Genomic DNA, 22,292 nt, shown 5'->3' on the forward strand with positions numbered 1-22,292 from the left:
GGTAAATAAGGAAGGAATTGGATATAATGGGCAAAGGCGGCTCTGGCTGAGCCCTGACACTCACTGCCGGCACCCCCCTCGCACAGCCGTCGCTGGCTTGGTCCCTGTCCTGCCCCCGGAGCCACTCGGGGTGCCCGGTTCTCATTCCCGTCCCAGCCCGGTGCCGATGGGCCTCAGCCCGGCCGCGCTGCCGCCGCGGAGCCGGCGCTGAGCGGGGCGCGGTGCTGCCGGCCGCACTCCTCGCCCGTGCTCGGACACCTCACCCGGGGCCATGTCCCCCGCAGACACCGCGCCGAGTGCCGCAGGGACGGCTCTTGCCACCCTGCGCTGGCATCCATGTGGCTTCTAAGCCCGCACAGCCTCGAGGTAAGGAGCCCGCGCTGCCGCGACCCCCGTCTCCCTGTGCTGCCCCAGCACCCACTCAGCCCACCTTCCCTCCCTCCAGGGGGTCCTGCTGCTTTTGGCACCGGTTTGGTGCTGTCCCATGTCAGTATCCCGTTCCCAGCTCCTTGCTCCTTCAGGTGTCGCTAGGGCAAAACAGGGACAGGTTATCCCTCGGTGTGAGGTTCTGGCATTTCTCTGGATGGTGTCACCCGAAATGATATGGGATTTGCTATTTTTGTGTCTTTGCAACCTCCTCCCGCTCAAGCAAGGAGGGTGGGATGGAGCCAGATTTCTCGGGGCCGGCTCCTCCTGAGCCCACCTGGGAACAGCTGGGACACCCAGCCCCTGGGCCAGGCAGGGGACAGTGACCTTAGGGGCACCGTGTGACAAACCAGCAGCCACGATCCTCTATGGAGGGCCCTGGGTGGCTGTTGAGGAATTGCCAGTTCTAGGGTGTCTCATGAAGCCAAATCCCTTTTCCAGACCTGAACTGTCCCAGATGCTTTCCTGCTGGGGTATTTTTTATTTTTTTTTTGGGTCAGCCCTAGAGTCACTTTGGCTGCGGGTTTGGTTTTTGTGGTTCTGCTCGGTTAGTGAAACACAAATGCTGTGAGGGTGCCAAATCCCCACAATACCAGTGTTCTCTGGGGCTGGGAGCACGGGGGGGAAGATGCTGCTATAAATAGGGGCTCCCTGGCCCCAAATGGGGAACACCAAGCTCTGCTGCTCACTGGGGGGACACCGAGCACCAAGCTTTGCTCAGGTCACTGGCAGGTTGTGCCTGTCACTGCTGTTTGCCTCCCTGCGCTGATGGAGAGGGCAGCCTGACCCAGGGTGTGGGGACCCATGGGGACACCCGGTCCCTGTGCCAGCAGCCATGCAGGTAACAGCAGGAGCCAGGGCACCTTGGTGGTGTTGGAAGAGGCTGCTGGGGAGCCGAGGGTCCAGGACCCCCAGGAAGGGCTGCATCCCCCCGGGGGTGCATCAGAGTGAGCCTGGGGCTTACTCTGGCCCCAACCCTGTCACCATGCAGGTACCAGAACCAGCCCCCTGCTCCATCACCTCCCCACTCCCCCCGTGCCGTCTCCAGTCCCTGCCCTGGCTGTGGGGAGGTTTTGGCCAATGCTTCCTCCACCCAGAGATAAGAAGGGTGCATGGCACAGGGTTTGGCACAGGACATGGCACAGCTGTCACTCTGGGGCTTGCAGGGTGCATGGGACATGCTGGCAGGATCTCAAATTGTCAGGAGCCTCTGAGCACCCACCTGGGTGCCTGCTGCAGCCCTGGCTTGTGCAGGGACCCCAGCTCTCTTTTCTGGCTCAATCCAAGCCGCTCTGGGCAGGCTGGGACAGCTCTGGGTCCTGCACAGCCCCAGTTCCTCCAGCGACAGCACATGCCTGTGCTGTGACCCTGGAGGGGTGACCCTGGAGCCTGGCCCTGGCCTCCCACCCCAGCTGCCTGGGAAGGGTTTATCAGAATTGCCCAGGGACTTGGGAGACATCCTGGGTACTGTGGGCAGCACCCCTCCCGCAGCGGGCCAACCTCCCCAGTCCCACGGGGCTTCCGAGCCACTCCGGCACAACCTGTTCCACCGCAGATTTGATTTTAATTAACGGACCCATTGTTCGAGGGTGGGGGGTGGGTGAATTTATTTTCCCTTCTTTTTTTTTTTTTTTCTCTCGCTCTCAAGGGCTGATCCCAGCGTTCCACCCTCACTGGTGCTCATGTCCCACCCTGAACCATGGTGGGTTGCACTTACCAGGAGAGCTCGGGGAGGCACGGGGGTCCTTGGCCCCATTGTTATCCCCTGTGGGGTCTCTGTGGGGATGGGTCTCTGCAGGTCTGTGGAGCTGAGCCATGACCCAGCACCACCCACAGCCCTGGGCTCGTGCTGGCAATGTGCCCTGCCAAGTGCAGGAGCCCCATCCCAGTCCCACCACCCCATTCCTGTCCCAGCACCCCATCCCAGCCCCGGAGCTGGAGCTCTCCGTGGAGCGTCTGCCAAGGCTGATGCAATGACCCAGCTCAGCTCGGGCAGGGAGTGGGAAGGGTTTTGGGTGCCTTGTGGGCCAGTGCACATGGGGCTGCTCCCCCAGCTCTCCTTTTCCAGGGAAATGCAAAAAGGGGTAGGGAAAGAGGGGGAAAAAGGCCACCTGAAGTGGCTTCTCAGTGCAAACAGGTCCCACCCAGCCCGGCCGCCCGCGTGCCAGAGAGGGAGAAAGTCAAACAGTGGCCCCCGCCCTGAGAGTACAGTGCCCTTGGTGGAGCACAGCTCAGGCTTTTGGGGACACTTCCCGAGGGATTGGGTCTCTCTGGTCCCATCAGGGAGGAGAGGAACAGGATGAGGGTGAAGCTGGGGCTGGGGCCATCCATCCTGCGGCATTCTCGAGGATAGTTCCATAGCCCTGCTCTTCCATGTGTGAGGATGAACCGTGGCCTCACAGAACATCCCAGAGGTACTGGGGATGAGGCCCCTGTCCCCTCCTCAGAGATCCCCATGGCCAGCACAGTGCAGGAGCTGCACAAGCTGTTACCACTTTCCTTTTGTGCCGGGAGCAGCATGAGGTTGGATTTATTGCTGATCTCCTAAAGCTCTTTTAATCCCAAGCAAATCAAGGAGAGGTTTAGAAGCAGGCACCATCTCTCAGGGAAACTGTTTGGATGGAGGCAGCCCCAGACTAGAAGAGGGTTTGGGCACCCTCTTCTTCCTCCTCCTTCCTGCAGTGCCACTAAAACCACTCAGGGATGTGAGTTCCAACTCCTGAACTCACAGTCCCTCCCCAGGTCCCCATGGGCTCAGGATGCCATGGCAGCTGTTTAGGTGTCCCTGGCTCTTCCTTGGGTTTTTCTGAGCTCTTCAGGCTATTCCAAGGGTGATGAGCTTCCCCCAAGTGCAGGCAATTCAAAACCCACATTCCTGGGAGCCCTGAATCCTCAGGAGCTGCATTAACTCCTCCCTGAACATGGGACATGGGGCTGGGTCCCCAGTGTCTCTCCTTCACTGAGCAGCCCCATGCTTGGGGGCTGTGCTCTGCCTGGAGGATCTTTTCCTCTTGTATCTTTTAAACATTTTTCCCCCCATCTGGGGTTTGGAGCAACAGGGTACCCCTTTTCCCTGGTCACTGCCCCCTGTTCCCCTTCAGGGCTGCCTGGTGTCCTGAGGGGTTTCAATCTTTGCATGGTCCTTTCCCAGTGTCGGCTCCATTGCTAAAGCTCATTTTTCTGCTTTTAAACCACCAGTTTGCTATGGTTCTTCTTGTGAAATGCAATGCTGAAGGTGGAGGAGCTGGGCAGTGCCCTGGCCGTGCCCATCAGCAGCTTCTCCCTGGCAGGGGCTTCCCCTCCCCAAAATCTCAGGATGGTTTTTGGGGAGATTTCTCCACAGATGGAGCCATTCCCTGGTGTTGCCATGGAAATTCAGCAGGTTCATCCTCTTCGCCATGGCCTCCAGGACTCCCTGCATGCAGAGACAGATGGGGACAGGCAGATTTTGGGTAGTTTTTCTTGCAAGAGAGTGAAGGTAATTGCAATTATCCTGTCCTTAAAAGGAAAGTTCTCATCTGGGAGTTGGCAACAGCAACCAAGGGCTGGGTGCTGCGATGCTGGGCTCAGTCACTCCCGGGACATCTGGGTCTGGGGGCTGTTGTGCCTCAGGTGGAAGCAGCAGAGGATGTTTTCCACCCTCAGAAATGGATCCCTGCGGCTCAAGCATACATCATCACCCCAGGGCTGTCCTACACAGGTGCTGGGGAGCCCCCCAGTGCCCCCCACTGCCTCCCACCGAGGCCTCAGCTCCACCTGGGACTGAGCTGCTGCCAGCCTGGGGTGCAGCCTCTGGGGAGACCCTAAACACCCAGATCCTAAACAGGGACCAGCTACTGCTCATCTCCTGAGCTCTTTTTCCCTGCTGGCTGCTGCTGTTCTTGGCCCTCCCAAATCGGGGACAGCCCCGCCAGCCACGGCTGACCCCGCACTCATCCGCAAGCTCCGGGCACAGTGGGGCTCTTCAGAGGGTTTTTCCCCTCTAACAGGCTTAGTTCCTCCCTTTGTGCCTGGCTGCTTGGCGGGAAGGCAGGAGCGGTGCCGGGCTGAGCTCTGCTCCTCTCTCCTCCCCGGGCAGGTTTGGAGCCAGCGCTGAGCGGAGGGATGGGCAGTGCCAGCCCCGGGCTGACCGCTCTGCCCCCCGGCCGCCTCGCCTGGCCGGAACCCACGCTGCTGCCACCCCCACGGGACCCCGACCCCCGGAGCTGGGGCTGCCCGGAGAGCCCCAGCCCCCCCAGCACCCCCGAGCAGCCCGTGCCGGCCTTCTGCCTGCACTACTTCGACATGCTCTACCCGGAGGACGCGGCCTGGGCCACCAAGGGCGCCGGGGAACCGTCCCACGGCAGCGCCCAGGGCGGGCGGGAGGAGGCGCGGAAGGATCCGGAGCAATGTCCCATCATCGACAGCCAGGGCCTGGGGCTGGGGCCCGAGGGGGACCTGCAGGACAGCCTGCATCTGGAGGAGCACTCACTGGAGCAGGTGCAGAGCATGGTGGTGGGCGAGGTGCTGAAGGACATCGAGACTGCCTGCAAGCTCCTCAACATCGCCTCAGGTGGGTTCTCCCGGCGCTCTCGTGGTGCGGCCAGGGAGGGATGCGCTGGCGTGGGAGCCAGAGCCATGCTGCATTTGAGGAGCTGCAGCCGCGTGTGGGGATCTGGGGGAGTGCGGCTGCTCTCCCGCGGGAGAAGGGGCCGGCTCCTGCCTGGCCACACTCACCCCCTTCACCCCCAGACCCCACGGACTGGAGCCCCGGGAATGTGCAGAAGTGGATCTTGTGGACGGAGCACCAATACCGGCTGCCGCAGATCGGGAAGTCCTTCCAGGAGCTGTCGGGAAAGGACCTGTGTGCCATGTCCGAGGAGCAGTTCTGCCAGCGCTCTCCCGCCTGCGGCGACATCCTGCACGCCCACCTCGACATCTGGAAGTCTGGTGGGTGCCAGGGAGCGGGAGAGAGCTGGGGAGGGTGGGCGATGCTGTGCAGCAGGAGATGGCCCCCTGATCCCCTGCTCCTCCCTTCCAGCCGCCTGGATGAAGGAGAAGGCTGCCCCTGGAGACGTGAAATACTGCGGTGAGTTCCGTGTGGGCTCAGCTCCACTAGCCCCACTCCTGTTTCGGACGGGTCCGAGCTCCTTGAGGGGTCCCTCCCTGCTTAATTGCGATTATCCGGAGCACTGGAGCAGCTGCTGCTGTGGGATCTGTGCGGTTACACTCCTGCCCCAGAGCAGCCCCACGGCTCTCTGCAAAATGCAGCGAGGGGGAAATGGCTCCAACCCCTCAGTGGCCCTGTCCCACAGCCCCTGAGCAAAGGCAGGACCGAGCTGCTTCAAGACAGGGAGGAGAAAGCAAAGCTTCCAGACCCAGTGCCTGGGCTGAGCCCCTCTGGCATCGAGCGGGGCTTCCTTGATTCGTGCAGCTCCTGGGATGGTGCACAGCAGCGAGCTCTGTCCCTTCCCTCCTCTCACCCGTCCCTTCCCGTGGCAGGAGGTGACACCAGCTGGGCCGACAGCGAGGTGGACTCGTCCTGCTCCGGCCAACCCATCCACCTCTGGCAGTTCCTCAAGGAGCTGCTGCTGAAACCGCACAACTACGGGCGCTTCATCCGCTGGCTCAACAAGGACAAAGGTGGGCGGGGATGCCCCAGAGGTCCCGAGGCGGGCGCTGCGGGGCTGAGGTGGGGCAGGAGATGCTGTAACCCTCCGTGCCCCGCTCCTCTGCCAGGCATCTTCAAGATCGAGGATTCGGCGCAGGTGGCCCGGCTGTGGGGCATCCGCAAGAACCGCCCGGCCATGAACTACGACAAGCTGAGCCGCTCCATCCGGCAGTACTACAAGAAAGGAATCATCCGGAAGCCCGACATCTCCCAGCGCCTCGTCTACCAGTTCGTCCACCCGGTCTGAGCGGCGGCGGGACCGGCTGAGCGCCGGGAGGGACGGGGGACCTTCACTGCCTCCCTCTGCCAGCAGCAAGGACCTCGGCTGAGGTGCGGGGCTTCCCCTGCCAGGACCTGCTGGAAACGGACGCAGGGACCTCCAGCAGGCCCTGGTGCGGGGCAAGGACCGTGCAGAGCCCTTGTCTTCCATGGGAAGGGTGAGCACTGTGGCTGGACTGTCCCCCCTCCTCTCCTCCCTCCCGCGTTCTGGCTGTAGGTGGCTTCACCTCAGCCATTGTTCAGGGAGGAAAAAGCCTGGGGCATGAGCTGAGACAATGGTACCGACAGGGACATCCACTGCTGCTCATGGTGGGGTCCTGTCTCAATCCCTGTGGGAGCAGCCTGGCACCAACCAAGGGTGCTGCCAGCAATGGGAGCTGTGCCTCCGGGGACCTTGGGCACTCCCTTGAGACAGGTGCATCCCCCCTTTGCTTTTCACTCCAGCACATGCTCAGCTTCTCCCCTTCACTGGGATTTGGGACTGCAAACGGGAGTTCTGCAAGGGGAGCAGCTGTAAATGTGGGTGTGGGGCTGTGCACAGTGTGGGTCCCCCATCCTTGTGCATGGGGCCACCAGCATCCTCCTAAGAGCCCAGGTTCTGTGCCCTGGCACAAAGCTTGTCCCTTGATTCGGATTTTACTTGGACTGCCCGATTCCAGAGTTTGAGGAAATGGAGATGGCAGCTTTGCCATTTCCCTCTGGACAATAAAACCAGAGTGTGATCCACCAAGGCTGGACTGGGGCAGAGAGTTGGGAATTGCTTCACCTGCTTATTGCACCAGAGTCAGAGTTACCTGGCAATGTTGATCTTTTATATTATAGGTTTTTTTATTTGTTTATTTGCTTTTCGTTTTTGGCTGGTGATGAGTTGTGCAAATGACGAGGGGTGGCCTGGACTTCCAGAGATGTTCTGTGGCAGCGTAAAAGGAAAAACACCTGGTTCTTTGTCTTTTGATTTTTCCCCTTAAAAAATCTGCTGGTGCCAGCTACTGCCTTTCCCTTCTGTTCTTGCTCTGTGCTGCTCCCACAGCAGCAGATGTAGACAGCCCTGCTCACATCCTGGCAGGAGAGATGGGTGGCGAGGAGCAGGGGAAGGAGGAAAACTACCTTGGCCTTTGGAAAAGGGGATGAAAAAAACAAAAAAATGGGGGGAAAGAGAAAAAAAAAAAAAAGCTAAGTGTGTCTTGTGATTTGCTGTGTGCCCCCAACGCAGCTGGTGTGGGGGCACTGTGAGGATGGGCTGGGTGGGCCAGTGGTGCCCCAAATCTCGTGTCCCCCGCACAGGTCCTCTGGCATGGTGGGGGAGGGCAGGAGGTGACATCAACCTGCTGTGCCGGGGCTTTCACAGGCTCAGGAGAGCGCTGGGTCAGGGCTCGTGTTTGGAGCAGCCCCAAAACCTGCATCACCTCGAGCCCCTCCATGGCTTTCCCAAGGCTTTGTCTGGCAGTGGCACAGGAGTCCCCAAAGGCAGTGGTTGTTCCCCTTGTCCCCCCTCGCCCCCAGCAATGCATGTGAACCCCCCATCCTGCTGCACCCCAAAACCTTGGGGTGGGGGTCCACAACCTCAGCCGCCCCCCGGGGGTGATACAGACGCACAGCAAAGGAGACCCCAGAGCCAAGGACGCTGACAGAGCTCGGTTATTTTCTCTTGCTGCTTTTTGTTGTTGTATCCACGGAAATACAATCACGAGAGATATATATATTATATATATACTTCTTAAATTACACAATCAATGTACAAAAACCGGGGTGCATTGCTGAGACAGGTGGTTGGTTGGGTCTTTTCTGACTTCGTGGTTTTTCTTCCGGTACCTGGCAGGGGCCGGGATGGCTCCCACCCACCGTGCCCAGCACACGGTGCTTCCCCTGCTTCCACAAGAACACTGGATCCCTAGGGCCAAAAAATTCACAAACCAACGGAGGGGGCAGGATAGGAGCAGGAGGAGCGTGCGGGAAGCCGATGGCATTGATGCTGCTAAGGGTAATGGTATGGAAAGGAATGAGAGATGATCTGTAGGGAAGAGCTCGGGATGGCAAATGCACCCGAGGCAGGGGGTGGGGGTGGCCGTGCTGGGTGGCAGCAGCTGCGGGAGCTGCAGGACCAGGGGCAGAGCCCGGGGGAGGAAGGGGAGAACTCCGTGGGGACAAGCAAAAGGCAAAGCCTGTGGCCATTCCCCTGCCTTGATGTGTCTTGTTTTCAGCCATCTTTGCCAGGCAGCTGCTCTGCCTGGGCTGGGTATCCTGAGCCCTCCTGCTCTGGCTGCAGCTCCTGCCAGCAGCCTGCAAGGCCAGGTGATGCTCATCCCCCGTCCCTGCTCTGCTCCTGCCTCTCTTCAGGAAGGGGTGGATGGGGACCATCCCCAGCAGTGCCCAAGGCAGTCCTCGCTATCCCAGGCTGGGTGTGAAGGTGCTTCCACAGCGCTGGGCCCTGGTGGGTCCTTCTCTGGAGGATTTAAGGGCCATCTCACCTGGATCTGGTGTGCGTTGGATACCTGCCCACTCGAAGGGCGATGCTGCTCCCTGCAGCACAGACTGGGCATCGGCTCGGGAGCCTCCGCCTGCTCCAGGTGTGCTGACAGCCCAGCCGGGAGGAGGAGGAAGCTGAGGTGATGCCAGCAAGCTCCATGGCGGGGCTGGTCCCACCTCACCTGGGCATCTCAAAGATGGCCATGGGGCTGAAGGGGGCATTCATCCCCTTCCTCGGGGGTGGGAGGAGTAGCTGGGGAGAACGTGGAAACACCCAAAAAAAACCCAACGGAGTCAGACTCCAATCCCTCTCGGTTTTCTGGGATGAATTTGGTTGGTCCCAGGAACTTCAGTGCCGTGCATTTCAGAACAGTTCCAGCCAATCAGAAGGCGGCTCATGATTTCAGTATCTTTAAAAACCAACCAATCAGGAGCTCTCACTGGTTGGGCTTTAAGATCTTGAGGTATCAGCTTTTCGCTCAGAAAAAAAAATAAATTCAACTAACGTAGACGAACGGACAACGTCATCTTTCGCTTCACGTTATCTTAGAAGAAAGCGACTATGCAAAATACTCTTCGGAGACAACTCTTAAAAAAATAAAAGCTTGGTCGGAAAATATGTCTGAATCTCTAAGGGTGAGGGGTGAAGGACCAGACGGCAGAATGGCTGGTTGGCTGGTGGAGAGATGGAGACAACGGAGGGTGGATTTATCTGCTGACGGTGACGAGGAGCACATCACAAGACTTAGATTGCCTCCACATAGTTGGCGGGGTACAGCCCCAGCTGCCCGTTGTCCAAGCGCCCTTTGCACCACCCCTGCTCGTCTTCCTCACCGAGTTTGGTTAGTTCATCACCTGGAGAGGAAGGTGGAAGGGAAGAGCTCATTGCAGGTGCTGGAAATTCTCCCACCCACTTTTTCTCCCTGGGATGGAGATGCAGGGGGTTTGCAGGACTCATCCTGGGCACACCAGCTTGTAGGACAGAAAGGTGAGGGGTGACCCTTGAGCCCTCATATGCCCTGTCCCACCATTGCTCCTGCCCCTTCTGCATTTGGGCTCAGCTTCTGCCTTCCCTTTTCTGACAGTTCAACTTTTTGAAAGGCTGGGCCAACTCAGAAATTATTTGAGGGATTTCACACCCACAACTCCAGCAGACGAGCCTCATCCTATCTGGCACTGGCAAGGGACCATACCTGCTTTGAAGCTGAGCTCATCCTGCTCCTGCCCATCGTAGTCGTACAGAGCCCGCACCCTCACGCCCTTTCCCGCCGACTCCTCGTCAAAGGGGTTGGCGCCGCCATTGGCCTCGCTGGTGTTGAAGGAGTTGCTGCCCTCATCATCGGACCACTCGGCGCTGTAGGTCTGCCCACGGTCATGGCTGCTCACGCTGGACGGGGAGGAGAGGGAGGGGTGGCTGTCACCCTGGACATCCTCATCCCCAAATGCTTGCACAGACAAAGGCCGTGCCTGTCATGGCACCTCTCCTTCATGCTGGCCCTCACCTCCCGCGCTCGCCTGCCTGAGCCCCTGTGTCACCCGCGCTGCTGGCATTGGTCAGGGCCACCCCCTCGCCCTTCTTCTGCTTCTCCTTCCGCGTTATCGTGTGCGTCAGGTCTGGGTTCCACTCCTGCAAGCACAGAGCAACCAACCTCTGAGTGCCCAGCTGCCCTGCAGGGCTGTCAGCACCCAGCCAGGGCCCCCAGCCTCACCTCAAACTGGGGCCAGTTCATGGGCATTCCGGGGCCACTGGTGCTGCGGAACCACCGGAGGTCCTCCTGTGCGTCCGACATGCGGATGGTCTGCTCCAGCTCCCGGTACACGTTGGCATAGCTGTGGGGAGAGATTGAGGGGCTGTGGGTCAGGGTGGACCCCCGGGAACAGCATGGCACAGGGACATACCCCGGCCATCACCTGGGGCCCAGGCTGTGTGTCCTCCGAGACACCAGTGGGCGCCAGGCTCCTGCACAAACTCCTGCCACTCTGGTACCTCTTGGTGACCATTGTGTTGGCTGGGATTCACTGCCCCTACCTGCTGCTCTCGGCCAGGTTCAGGTGCCTCTTGATGTCCAGGAGCATTTCCTTGAGGAAGTTGAGCCTCTTTTCCTCAAACTGCTGGCACTGCTCGAAGACCTGCTCCATGCTCTCGATGTACTGCGGGGTGCACTTGTTCAGCTCATCCAGCACCTTCTCGTACTTCTCCTGAGTCTGCAAAAAATGCAAGAGGGACCCTGGTTGTATCTCAAGCGTCTCAAAGGCCATTTCTGGGTGCTGTCTGGTTTGGGGGTCTCCAAAGCTGGGGAGCCCAAATTGAGCCAGGAGCCTCAGTGGGTGGAATCAGGTCCCATAAGTGGGGTAAATCCCTGCCCAGCTTACACTCCCCTGAGCACTGCCTGCATGTCTTTATCCTTCTCCAGGAGCACAGGGATGAGAAAATGGGAACCGATTGTGGAGAATGGGACATGTTGACCATCTCCACTGGTTTCCCTTGCCCAATTCCCCATGCATCTGGCACGGGGCAGTGTCTTGCACCTTTTGCACATCTTGCTTGCACTTTTCCACTTTGTCCTGGAGCTTCTTCTGCTGCTCAGGAGTGTTGGACTGATCCGCCTTGCTATTGGCTTCACGGGTCATGGCCAGCTTCTCCTCCTTGCATGCCAGGTGATAGGCTTTCTTGGCTGTCTCCAGCTGTGGGGACAGGGAAGGGACATCAGAGTAGTGGTCACAGCCCCCTACCAACCCCTCTGCCTGTGGGGAGGTGCCACACATCTCTCCCAACCTGGACTGGGCACACAGAGCTGGACCTGGGGACACAAGGATGCCCCAGGACACTGTGCTGCTCTCACCTCCTTGAGCTTCTTGGCCCAGGGCTTCTGGGCTTTCCGGAAGCCATCCTCAGCCTCCTTGGCCTCCTTGAAGCCCCCCATGATCTGCTTGTGGTAGGCGTCCTTCTGCCAGTTCTTGACCTTCTCAAAGTCATCGTTCAGGAGGCTATTCTTCACCTCCTGGTGCAGCTCGCTCACCTTGTCCGCCTCCGTCATGATCGCGGCCCATGCCTTCTCCAGGCTGCCATACTGGGGACCTGGGGGCCAAGGGGACAGCTGGGGGTCACTCCACTGCCCTTATCCCCTCCATTTCTGCCAGATGAAGCTGTGATGATACACGGGGACCCAGGTGTCCCAGGGAAACCCTGCCCCTGGGGAAGCCATGGTACCTTTCTCGATGAGCTGCCTCCACCGCTTGGACCAGTCGGTGAGCTGCTGGGCATAGGACTTCTCAATCTTGGCCCGCTCGTGCACGCAGTTCATGAGGTCATTGCAGAGCCGGTGTCCATCATCGATCCGCTTCACTGTGCGCTTGTAGTTCCCCACCTGAGATGGGTGTGGGGACAGGCAGCTGTGGGCTCTGACCATCCTGCCTGGCTCAGCCCCAGCTGGACTGGGGTGGATACAGGGGAAGCACCAGGCAATTTGGGGGTGCAGGGATGGAGCTTTGGCTTGGGGTTGCTCAAGCTAAACTCCCTCCAACCCCTCTGTCACTCAGGGATGGCCAAGATTGAGACCTTCGACAGAGCCAGCTCAGAAATGGAGCCACCATAGTAGGGATGCTCTCAGACAGAGAAAGGAGGGCAGCCCCTAGCCCAGGGGACAGCCTGGGGTGCAGTGACTGTGGCAGTGGGGTCTGTGGGAGGACAGGATGGCCAGGACTCACCTCCCAGAAGCTGTCGGTTGTTTCCTCGGCGGCTGATGCTGACTCGTCATAGGAACCCGACATGGCTCCCGGCGCTGCCTCGGGCGTCAGAGCAGGCGCTGGGGGTCTCTTGGGCAAACACCAGCCTCATGCACTGAGGGGACAGGAGAGGGGAGTCATGGGGGGTGCAGACGACCCTCATTCCTCATGCCAACAGCTCTGTGGGACAAACATCTGGGTACAGGGGACAGGCATGGGGATGGTTCCTGCTCCAGCTCTGGACCCACAGACTCCTCCGGTGCCCACCACCCTCTTGGTGCCATCCAAACACCCCTGGAGCCAGTGGTGCTGGGAGGGAATCACAGGGAGCAGCACAGTGGGCGCTCACTGGACAGGGCCTGGCTCAGCACTGGGAGCCTCTGGGCAAGGGGCCATGGCAGGGTCAGAGGATGCACCGCCCAAGGAATTCTCACCCTGATATTCCACCCTAATCCGTCCTGATCTTCAGAAAAACGGCATCCCCAGAGCACCACGTGGCCCTGCTGTGTGGCTTAACCCTTTGCCGCTTTGCCAAGAGCTGGGAGGGGGCTGGTGGCATTGCATGGGGATGGAGCAGGGACCATGGTGGCTGTTTCCTAGGTGTTCTCATCATCCCCATTCTGAGCTGGATTTGGACAGTGTTTCCACAGGAAAGCACTGGGCCTATCCTGCCTGGCATCTGCCACTGGGATGGCAACAAGGTGGCCACGAGCAGTTCAAATTTCTTCCTGCCCTGTCACCAAAAGGGGTGTGGGAGAGGGAATGTGGCCATGAACCGCACACACCATCCCTTCCTTGGGGAGGTGGAATGGGCAGAGGGGAGGCCTGGCTGCCTGTGCTCTGCCCCGTGGTGGGGTGGGAGGGCAGGGCTGGGGACAGAGGGTCCTGTGGGGAACTCTAGTGAGTGCCCACACTCTCCAGCTGTGCACACAGCTGGCCCTGAGGTGTCCCAGGGCTGGGGCAGGGCATGGCCCCAGGAGGACGAGGACCTGAAACAGTTACTGGAGCGCAGCGCAGGGCTCGTTGTGCTGGAACTAACCTGGCAGGGATTTAGTGATATAACCAGAGAGGCACCAATCCCCTCCACCCTCCCCAGATGGTTAAAAATAAACGCGTGACTGTCCCTCGCTCAGCCGCTGAGACGCAGATGGATGGGGGACAGCAGCGTCCCCCTGCAGCTGGCAGCACGCAGCGCCAGCGCCTGCCTGGCACCCACGGCACCACCACCACTCCTCCTGGCACCCACAGCACCGCCACAGCTCCTCCTGGCACCCACGGCACCACCACCACTCCTCCTGGCACCCACAGCACCGCCACAGCTCCTCCTGGCACCCACGGCACCACCACCACTCCTCCTGGCACTCACAGCACCACCACAGCTTCTCCTGGCACCCATGGAACAGCCATGCCTGGTACTCACTGCACCACCACTGCCACTGCCTGTCACCCATGGCAGCATCACCACCACTGCTGGCATTCATGGCACTGCCACTGCCTGGCACCACAGCACTGCCACTGCCCTCCCCACCCCAGCACCCGCAGGCTGCCCTGATGCACCTGCAGTGCTGACAGAGCACCTGGTAGCACAACCCCAAGGGACCCTGCAGGTGCTGCTTGCGTTGTCCCCCACTGAAAGCCGCAGGCACAGCGCAGTGCCTGGGTGTTGCACCCCTGGGTTTTGCTGCAGAGGATGTGCTGGCATGGCAAGGGCACCCTCAGGGTGACACCCCGGGCCTGGGATGGGCACTGCAGGGAGGGAGCACCCCCATGGCTGGGCATGCCCCAGGACCCACGGGCACAGTGCCAGACCCAGCTGCCCCCAGCGAGCCACTCGTGCCACGGGGCACTGTGGATGTGGCTGCCGCAGCTCCCTCTCCAAGCTACTACCTGGTCTGAGCTGCAGCCTGGGGGTTATTTTTGGCTCTGCATCACTTCCCAGCTAACGCTGCCGCCTCGTTCCCACTCTCCTGCCACGCGCCCCCACGCACGACCATCCTGGCATGCCCGCGCACATGCGTGTGCCCCCACTGTGCCAGGCCACCTCGGCTGCCTGTGCCACATGTGCCAGCCCCCTGCTGGCCCCTGCCAGCCCCCGGCCCAGCACAGCCCATCACCTCACATCAGGGCAGCTGGCAGTGATGCCCAGCGCCTGCAGAGCTGGCGGCTGAGCCGTGACGTGGAGAGCTGCCAGCCCCAGCCATGCGCTGCCGCTTGGGTACCCTCGGCCTGGGGGCTCCACTTTGGCCCCTTGCATCCACAGAGCTGCCAGGGAGAAGCCACAGAGCATTTGGCATCAAGTGACGGTGGAGTTTGTCCCAGCTCCTGCTCCATGTGCCCTTGAGCTGCTCCTTCAGAAGCGGCCCCCCTGCGCATCTCTCCTGTCAGCCTGCTCAGCGCTGAGCACTGACACAACTCTCCTCACACTCCAGGCAGCTTCTGCTCCCCTGCTGCTGCAGGGGGGTCTCTGCCCTCTGTGGGGGCCAGGCTGTGGCCATGGCCGTGGCCCTGTGCAGGCAGGAAGCTGCTGCAATGCAGAGGCTGGTGCAGCTGACACCACGGGCAGGGCACAGCCCTGGCTGGCAGATCCCTGTCCCCAGCGAGGTGGGACAGTCCAGTCCTGCTGTCCCCTGTCCCCAGGTTGCTCTCCCCAGGTGTGTTTGTTGTCCCAGACCCAGCATCTCTCCTGCAGCCAAGAAGCCGGGGATGGGGCTGTCACACTCCTGCCTCTGGGCACATTGGCTGAGCCTGGTGGGGAGCAGGGGCAGGAGTGGCTGCAGAGCCTCTGGTGCAGTTTCCTCTGCTGCAAAGAGCCCCTGGCTAAGGCAGGATGGTGGCAGATGCACTGCAAGGAGAGGAGCAGAGCACAAAGCGAGATTATGTCCCCATGCCTTTCCCCATCCTGTCCCCAAGCAGGAGGTTCACACCAGGTGTGAGCCCCAGTGCTGGGAGGGCAGTGGGTGAGTGACCATTGCTGAGAGCATCCAGGGCGGGGGGAAGCCACACTGGGAGCTGCACTGGTCTGTGGGGATCGAAGCAAGTGGGCTGGGCCTCGGGCTTTTGGCCACAGGAAAGGTCATTTGCTCTCCCTTAGCACAGGGCTGCTTGAGGGTGCATTTCAGGGTGCAGCGCCAATGCCACCATGGTGCACCACTGTGGACACATGACAGTCACTCATGGCCAAGACAAATGGATTCAACCAAGGAGGTCTAGAGGAGCCTGGCAGCAGCATCTCCCACCATGTTCTGGGGCTGCCGTGCTGCATCCACCAAGGGTACCAGTGCCCATGTGCTGCTCCCACTGTGGCCACACACTGGGGCTGAGGTGGCCACACTGGGGGGGTGAAGTGGCCAAGGCACAGTGGCAGGGAAAACCCATAACACCGACATGCATCACAAGAGGCTTTGCAACTGCAGGAGCTGTGCCTGGTTTGCTGCTCAACCCTGACCCAGCTGGGCGGCTGTGGGGCTCCCACCCCAAGGCTGGTCCATGCGTCCCATGGGGCTGCGGCAGGGAAACGCTCCTGGGGCTGCTGAGGGTCAGAGCTCAGGGAGTCTGGGAGTATGGAGGGGCTTGGCTGTGGTGTGGCTGAAGTGTGGCCCCCTCCAGAGCCCATGGGGACCCTGTGAGGAAATGGTTAAGTGGGTGCTGCTGATTCACACTGGTAGCTCCACACCAGCAGCGCCTAGGGTCAGGGCTGAACAGCCTCAGCACCCATCCTTCCCCCTCATCATCAAAGCAAGCCCAATGGCAGGCAGGTGGTGAGCCTGGGCCCTTGCAGAGTACTGTCTCCATGGGAGCAGGCTCAAGGGCCCCTCCTGCATTCCCTGGCAAAACCCCTTTGGCTGCAACATGAGCAGGGCTGGAGCCCTTGGACAAAAAGCCAAATCCAGAATGGTGGGTGATTCTCCATGGGATTTCAGCCAGAGCAGCACCTGGTGTTTAAGAAGGGCATGAGACGCCTGCAAGGGCAACAGGACCCTGGAGAGAGCACGTAGGAAATGGGAAACTTCTGGGAGCCACTTTCCCAACGAATCCTGGGTGGAATGTGCCTATGGCAGCCTTCTTGTTTCCATCAGAGTTATCTGCATTGATGGGAGGATCTGAGGCCCGGGGACCTGCAGGGTCAGGGCTTGTGGGCTCCCTCAAACCAGAAAGGAGGTTCAGAGATGTAGGAGCAGTACCAGGATCCTCGTGTCCTGTGCACAGACGGGAGGCTGCCGGGGGCCAGGTGCTGCCAGGTTGCAGTAGCCAGGGGAGACGCATTTGCTCCAAGCCCCGGCAGCGATTGGCTTCACAGCTCATGTGGGCTCTGCAGAGACCTTCCCCCTGTGCTCCCAAAACTGCCCTGCTCAGGGAACCCATTAATCTTCTAGGGATTTTAGGAGCCTTGTGCAAAAATTTCTGGAAGCTTGCTTGGCATTTGCAGATAACGCAAGTGTCTCTCCAGGGGAGCCTGCAGCCCAGCTCAGGGACAGCGAATGTGCCGGGAATGCAGATGGGGAATGTGGTTGGGGATCCCGGGAGGGGCAGCAGCAGCAGGATTTCCAACCCTCTGCATGTGCTCAGGCCTGGGGAAGGGAGAGGGGGCTCAGTCTCACATGGGGGTTCCACTGGCTGCCCAGCTCTGCAGCTCTGTCTCATCCTGCTGCCTCAGCTAGCCACGATAAACAAGGCTGCTCGGACACCAAGCAGGGATTTGTGTGGTCACAGGAGCCAGGTTTAGGTAGAAATCCAAAGATGAGGTTTGCAATTAAACCCAGAAGTGGCAAACAGGGATGCTGGAGGATACAGCAGTGCCATCCCCCCGCTTCCGCATCAGGGAGGGGGGAAGTGGAGAGTCACGCGCTGGCACGGGGGTCCCGTCCCCTGAGCCTTGGTGGGATGGTCCCAGAGCTGGTGGTGACAGAAGGCAAAGGGGGCTGCTGGGAGCAGGAGAGGTGGAATTTCAGCTGTCTGTGGTGGGGAAACAGACTTGGAGCCAGAGGGGACAGGAAAGCGGGGAAATGGGGGGGACATCAAGGGAGAAGCTGGGGTGACAGTGCTGAAAGGATGGGGTTCAGTGATGGGGTAAGGTGCTTATTTGGGCAGGGGGACAGCGATGACAGGGACAGCACAAGTTCCCCCCACTATTTGCAGATGGGGAAACTGAGGCACAAGCCTGGGAGTGCGGCAGCATTGCAGAAGGGGTGTCCCTTTCCACAGCACCCCATTGGACACACGGAGGGGGTGAAGGTCATACATTCCCCCCAGCCTCCCTGGCTTGCAGAAGGGATCAGGGGACATTGTGTCCTGCCTAAGGGTGCAAAGCCATGCCTTACTGTCCGGTCCTTGCACAGCACCCCCCCCCGCCGTCCCCCCATCCCCGCAAGGGACCCGGGCATCCTGCATCCCATCCCCGCAAGGCACCGGGCATCCCGCATCTCGTCACCGCAGTGGACCCGGCTGCCCCCGCGGGGGCCGCGCTCACCTGCCGGGGGCCGGGGGGGCCGGGGGCCCGGGGCCGGGGCTCCGCTCGCTCCGCTCCGCTCGCTCCGCTCCCGCCGGGCAGCGGCGGCGCGCACGGCCGCGGGCACGCGCCTGCCCGAGCCGCCCGTTGCCATGGCAACCGGGATGGAGCCGCTGCTGCGAAAATCATCCGGGGGGGGGAGGGGGGAACGGACCCCCCCTCCCCAATCTCCGCGTCCACGCCCACCCCGAGGTTCCGCACTGCCCCCTGCCCCAGCAGGACCCGCCGGCCCCAGACCCTCGCCCAGGGTACCCACCGGGGCCGCCCCACTGCGGGGACCGCGGGCACGGCCCGGGCGGGGTGGGCACCACGGCCGGGCTATGGCGGGTCGGGCCTCGGGCTCCGTTAGGGCCTAATCGGACTCGTTGTCCCCGGGTCATGGGGCGGGGGGCTCTTTGGGGACCCCCCCCCGGGGTTCCTGGTCCTGCTACCCCGAGGGTCGTTGTCCCTCCTGCACAGGACAGGACAGAGCCGCGCACTTCCTCCGCTGCTGCCCCGGCCTCTCTGTCACCCCCGCGGTTGCAGGGGGGTTTTGGGGCTGAGCCACAGCTTTTGCAGGAACAAACACCCCAAAACGCCTTCGGAGAGGCAGCCGGTGCCGCCTCCTTGCCAAATGTGCCAGCTGGGAACAGGCTGGCAAGAGAATCAGGAACAGTCTTTTCCCCCCCGGCAGGGCTGGGGAAGGGGGTGAGGGGACTGCACCCTCCAAGGCTTCTTGGAGGAGAGCAGGGCAGCTCTCCCTCAACGCCATCTGCCCATCTGCCTCCTCCCGAGCCCCGGGGCTCATGCCCGGGGTCACCGGGGCTTGTTGTGGGATGGGAGTCCCGGGGGCAGAGGGGGCTGCAAGCCGTCGGGAAGTAGGCAGGATGCGGGTGGGGGTGATGACAGGCTCCCCGACACTGCGCCTGCATCCCCCCGCTCGCGGGGGATGTCAGGGAAATTAAAAGCCAGCAGGAGACGAGAGCGTCCAGGCGAGTAACCGAAGCCGCTGCAGAGGCTGCAGTAATGAGGCTGCCGGGGCCGCTGCCGCCGGGATCGGGTTGCCCAGAGAATGCGACCCGGTCCCGGGGGGCTCTGCCGGCCTCCGACGCCGGCTCAGCTTTCCCCTAACAAGCGCCTTCGACTGCCTAATGAAGCTCGGTGGGGCTCTCCAGCCCGCCTGCCTTCCGGCTCCTTCCAGCTCCGTGCCACCCGAGCCAGCCCACCTCATGGCCAGACAGAAAAGCCCCCGGAAGGTTTCACGCCTGGCTGCAGCTTAGCTGAGACCCCAGTGATTTAATGCCCCCAATCCCGAACAAGAGTGGGATGGATGGTGGTTCCTTCAGGATAGGGAATCTTTGCCTGTTGGCGTTTCAGGGTGAGGAGCCAAAGGGTGCTGAATAACTGCTCATGGTCCTTTCGTGCAGTGAGGTGGCAGTTCCCAGAACAGGGGCACTGCAGGCACTGCTGGGATGCCCAGCTGCCACCTGCCCTGACAGCATCCCTGCTGCAGAGGGGAAAATGTCCTTGTCGTTAAACATTAGGTGACAAATGCTCTCCAGGATGGTGATGGGGGGACCTCAATGACTTGGGGGGATTCCCCAGTACAAAGAGCCATTGCCACCAGTGTTGTGGTCTGTGTGGGTGGCACCAGCTCAGGTCCCCTTCTCTGCAGCTTGGGCTGTTCCATGCAGGGAGCAGGTGGGAACTCTGCCTCCTCGGTTCCTTCACCAAAAACTTGGTCACGACAAACTTTTCTCCGGCTCTCACCATCCCACCGTTTACTGTTTTCAGTGGTAAGTCACTTCTCCTCCTGTAGATGACTTTCCTTGTGGGAAGCAGCAGACGGTATTGGCAGGAAATAAGCTCTGATTTATGGGGCCACTTGCCGCTCTGGAATTACAGCTCAGGGAGCACAAACAGAGAAGCTGGAGCACATGAGCCCACACTGTGATCCCAGTGGATGCTGGAGCCAGAGCGGGCAGGAATGAAGAGATGGCACCAGGGATGAGCTCCCTGCCCATCACCCAGGCAGGAGTGCCAGCCTTCGCACGAATGGAGGGGGTTTCAAGCACAGCCAGCTCCTGTCTGCCTCCCTGGCAAGGAATGAAAATGTCTTCCCTAAATCCCGGCAGAGCCCCGAGTTATGAGGCTCAGCTGTTTCTGGGAGCAATGGGAGGGCCCATGGGTGGTCCAGGGAAGACTGGTGTGCATGGAACAGAGGGCATCCCCAGGCATCCAGAGCCCATTCTTGTCCTCCACTGCCTCTTCCCAGAGTGGAGTGGGAGCTGGGGCTTGAGGGGCCGGATGGGGCCAGTGCCCCACGCTCGCCCCATGCCCGGGCTGCGTTGCCGCTGCGGATGTGCCGCCGGTCCCAGGAGCCCTCCGGGGAGTTGGGAGAATGCAAGTGCGACTTTGCATCTCTAATTAGCCGCGGAGGATAATTGGCGGCTCTGCGGCAGACAGGCAGCCATTGTGGAGGGCCCCGGGCGGGGCAGGTGCTCCCAGAAACCCAAATCCCACCGAAACAATCCCCTTCTTGTCTGCCTGTGACCGGCCGGGGCATCCTCCGAGCCCTTCCGGGGAAGGGGCTGGGGCCGGGACATAAAGGCTCCATTTTTCCTGGGAAGCACTGTGGAGCTGGCTGCAGGCAGCTGCCTGAGGAGCCTGCACATTTCACCCACAGCCACAGTGGTGCTGGGGCTCGCTGCCCCCACGCTGTGCCACGCCAAGAGCAGCTGGACACTGCCTTGGCTGCCCCTGCAAGCTAGAGGCGGCCTCTCCTCCTCTAGGATCATCCACAGGAGCTCAGCAGGTCCGGAGTTTGCTTCAAGGTGTTGCACAAACGCCGGCCAAGCTGGCACCCCTGGGACAAAGTCTGTCCCTGGGCAGAGCCGTGCCAGGGTTGTGCTGGAAGTGCCTGGCTCCATCCCCGTGCCATCCTGCCCTGGCAGGGACCAGCACAGCTGGGCACGGGGCATTCCCAGCGAGGGGGATCCCACACAGGGCCCAGCCCAGGCTTTGGGCTCAGGATGTGGCCCTGGTTGGTGCTGGTGTTCTTTGCTGATGTCCCTTCCCTTCTCGCCCTGCGCTGTGCACGTCACTGTTGAGCCCTGCCAGTGTCTGTCTCTCTTCTCTCAATCCTTTCATGGTTAAATCCCGCTCCCGTCCTGCTGCAGGCCCTCCGGCGGTCGCACACCCTAGGAGGGGACGGAGGGGAGGGAGAGAAAGCGGCCAGGGGGGCTCAGATCAGTGCAGACCCTGGGGCAGAGCAGCACCTCCAGCACCGGCTGAGCTGCTGCCTGGTGAATTCCCCAATTTTCCCTGAGATCCTGCAAAGGGAACACAAAACCCCAGGAGGTGGGAAGGACCCTCAGGGCTTCAGCCAGGGTTTCGGGCTCAGGCATGCTGGGAGCCGCAGTGCCTGATCTCTGCTGTGCTGCGGCCACGGCCTCGACCTGGACTTTTGGCTTAGGGATGGGGGTTTGCCCGGGGAAGGCGACAAGGGGGCCAAGGGATGCGGGAGCAGCCGGGGAGGCTGCCGGGAAAGCTCTAATCCGTTTAGCAAAGCACTTGCTTTGCCATTTCCAAGGCAGGAGCTGCAGGAGCTGTGAGGAGGAGATGCAACCGAGGCAGGGACAGCGACAGCGACAGGGACAGTGTCCGTGGGCAGCATGTCGGGGCCAGGCGGGCAGGGACAGCTCCTGCTCCGCGGGACGAGCCGGGCTGGGCGTTTCTCCCAGGGGATGCCGCAATGGTCGCAGCATCCTGGGGGTCACCCTGTAGGAGCTTCGCCCCAGCTCCGTCCATGCTGCCCCCGAAAGGAAGAAAGGAGGGGATGACACGGTAGCAAAGCCCCAGCATGGCACCGGGCAGCTCCAGGAATGCGGCGCATCCCTCGATCCCTCCCGTTCCTCACCCGGCACGGTCCGGCACAAGTTGAAAATCACTTAAAACGGGTCGAGTGCGGTTTCGTTTCCCAGCGCAGGGCGCGTACCCGGTTCAAACACCGGAGGCAACAGCGCTGTCACAGCGCCCCGATCCCCGGCATCCCCTCTGCACCCCGGGGCCAGCCCTCCGCCCCCCACCGCCCCCGGCCCGCCCCGCCGGCCGTACCTCGGGGCCGCGGGGACAGCGGCAGAGCCTCTCCCGGGGCCGGCGCTGCGCATCGCGGGCAGGTCGCGGCAGATGGGGCGGAGGGAGGGGGTAAAGATCAGCTCGGAGATTAGGGCGGCATTTTTAGCCGACCAATCCCCGGCC

The 22,292-nt window shown here is 61.2% G+C and overlaps 2 protein-coding genes across 3 annotated transcripts; one reads left to right on the plus strand and one right to left on the minus strand.

Moving 5' to 3' along the window:
- The first annotated feature begins 16 nt into the window (after positions 1–16).
- SPDEF (SAM pointed domain containing ETS transcription factor) lies at positions 17–8,213 on the plus strand. The gene is made up of 6 exons (XM_015650659.3): positions 17–366; positions 4,505–4,978; positions 5,158–5,355; positions 5,447–5,494; positions 5,908–6,048; positions 6,145–8,213. The coding sequence occupies exons 2-6, from the start codon at positions 4,531–4,533 to the stop codon at positions 6,321–6,323; spliced, it is 1,014 nt and encodes a 337-aa protein (XP_015506145.1). The 5' UTR covers positions 17–366; positions 4,505–4,530; the 3' UTR covers positions 6,324–8,213.
- Positions 7,978–22,253, minus strand: PACSIN1 (protein kinase C and casein kinase substrate in neurons 1). Of its 2 annotated transcripts, none has more exons than XM_015650658.3 (10): positions 22,149–22,253; positions 12,530–12,662; positions 12,033–12,189; positions 11,665–11,900; positions 11,351–11,506; positions 10,851–11,026; positions 10,531–10,651; positions 10,324–10,448; positions 10,015–10,208; positions 7,978–9,676 (listed from the first exon to the last, which is right to left on the minus strand). In XM_015650658.3, exons 2-10 carry the CDS (start codon positions 12,590–12,592, stop codon positions 9,567–9,569), a joined length of 1,338 nt encoding a protein of 445 aa, XP_015506144.1. In that variant the 5' UTR covers positions 12,593–12,662; positions 22,149–22,253; the 3' UTR covers positions 7,978–9,566. The 2 variants fall into 2 exon arrangements, with proteins under 2 accessions (XP_015506144.1, XP_015506143.1); XM_015650657.3 differs by lacking the exon at positions 22,149–22,253 and adding an exon at positions 18,015–18,082.
- Positions 22,254–22,292: the final 39 nt, after the last annotated feature.

This window comes from Parus major, chromosome 26, assembly GCF_001522545.3.
Source record: "Parus major isolate Abel chromosome 26, Parus_major1.1, whole genome shotgun sequence".
NCBI classification, from domain to species: Eukaryota; Metazoa; Chordata; class Aves; order Passeriformes; family Paridae; genus Parus; species Parus major.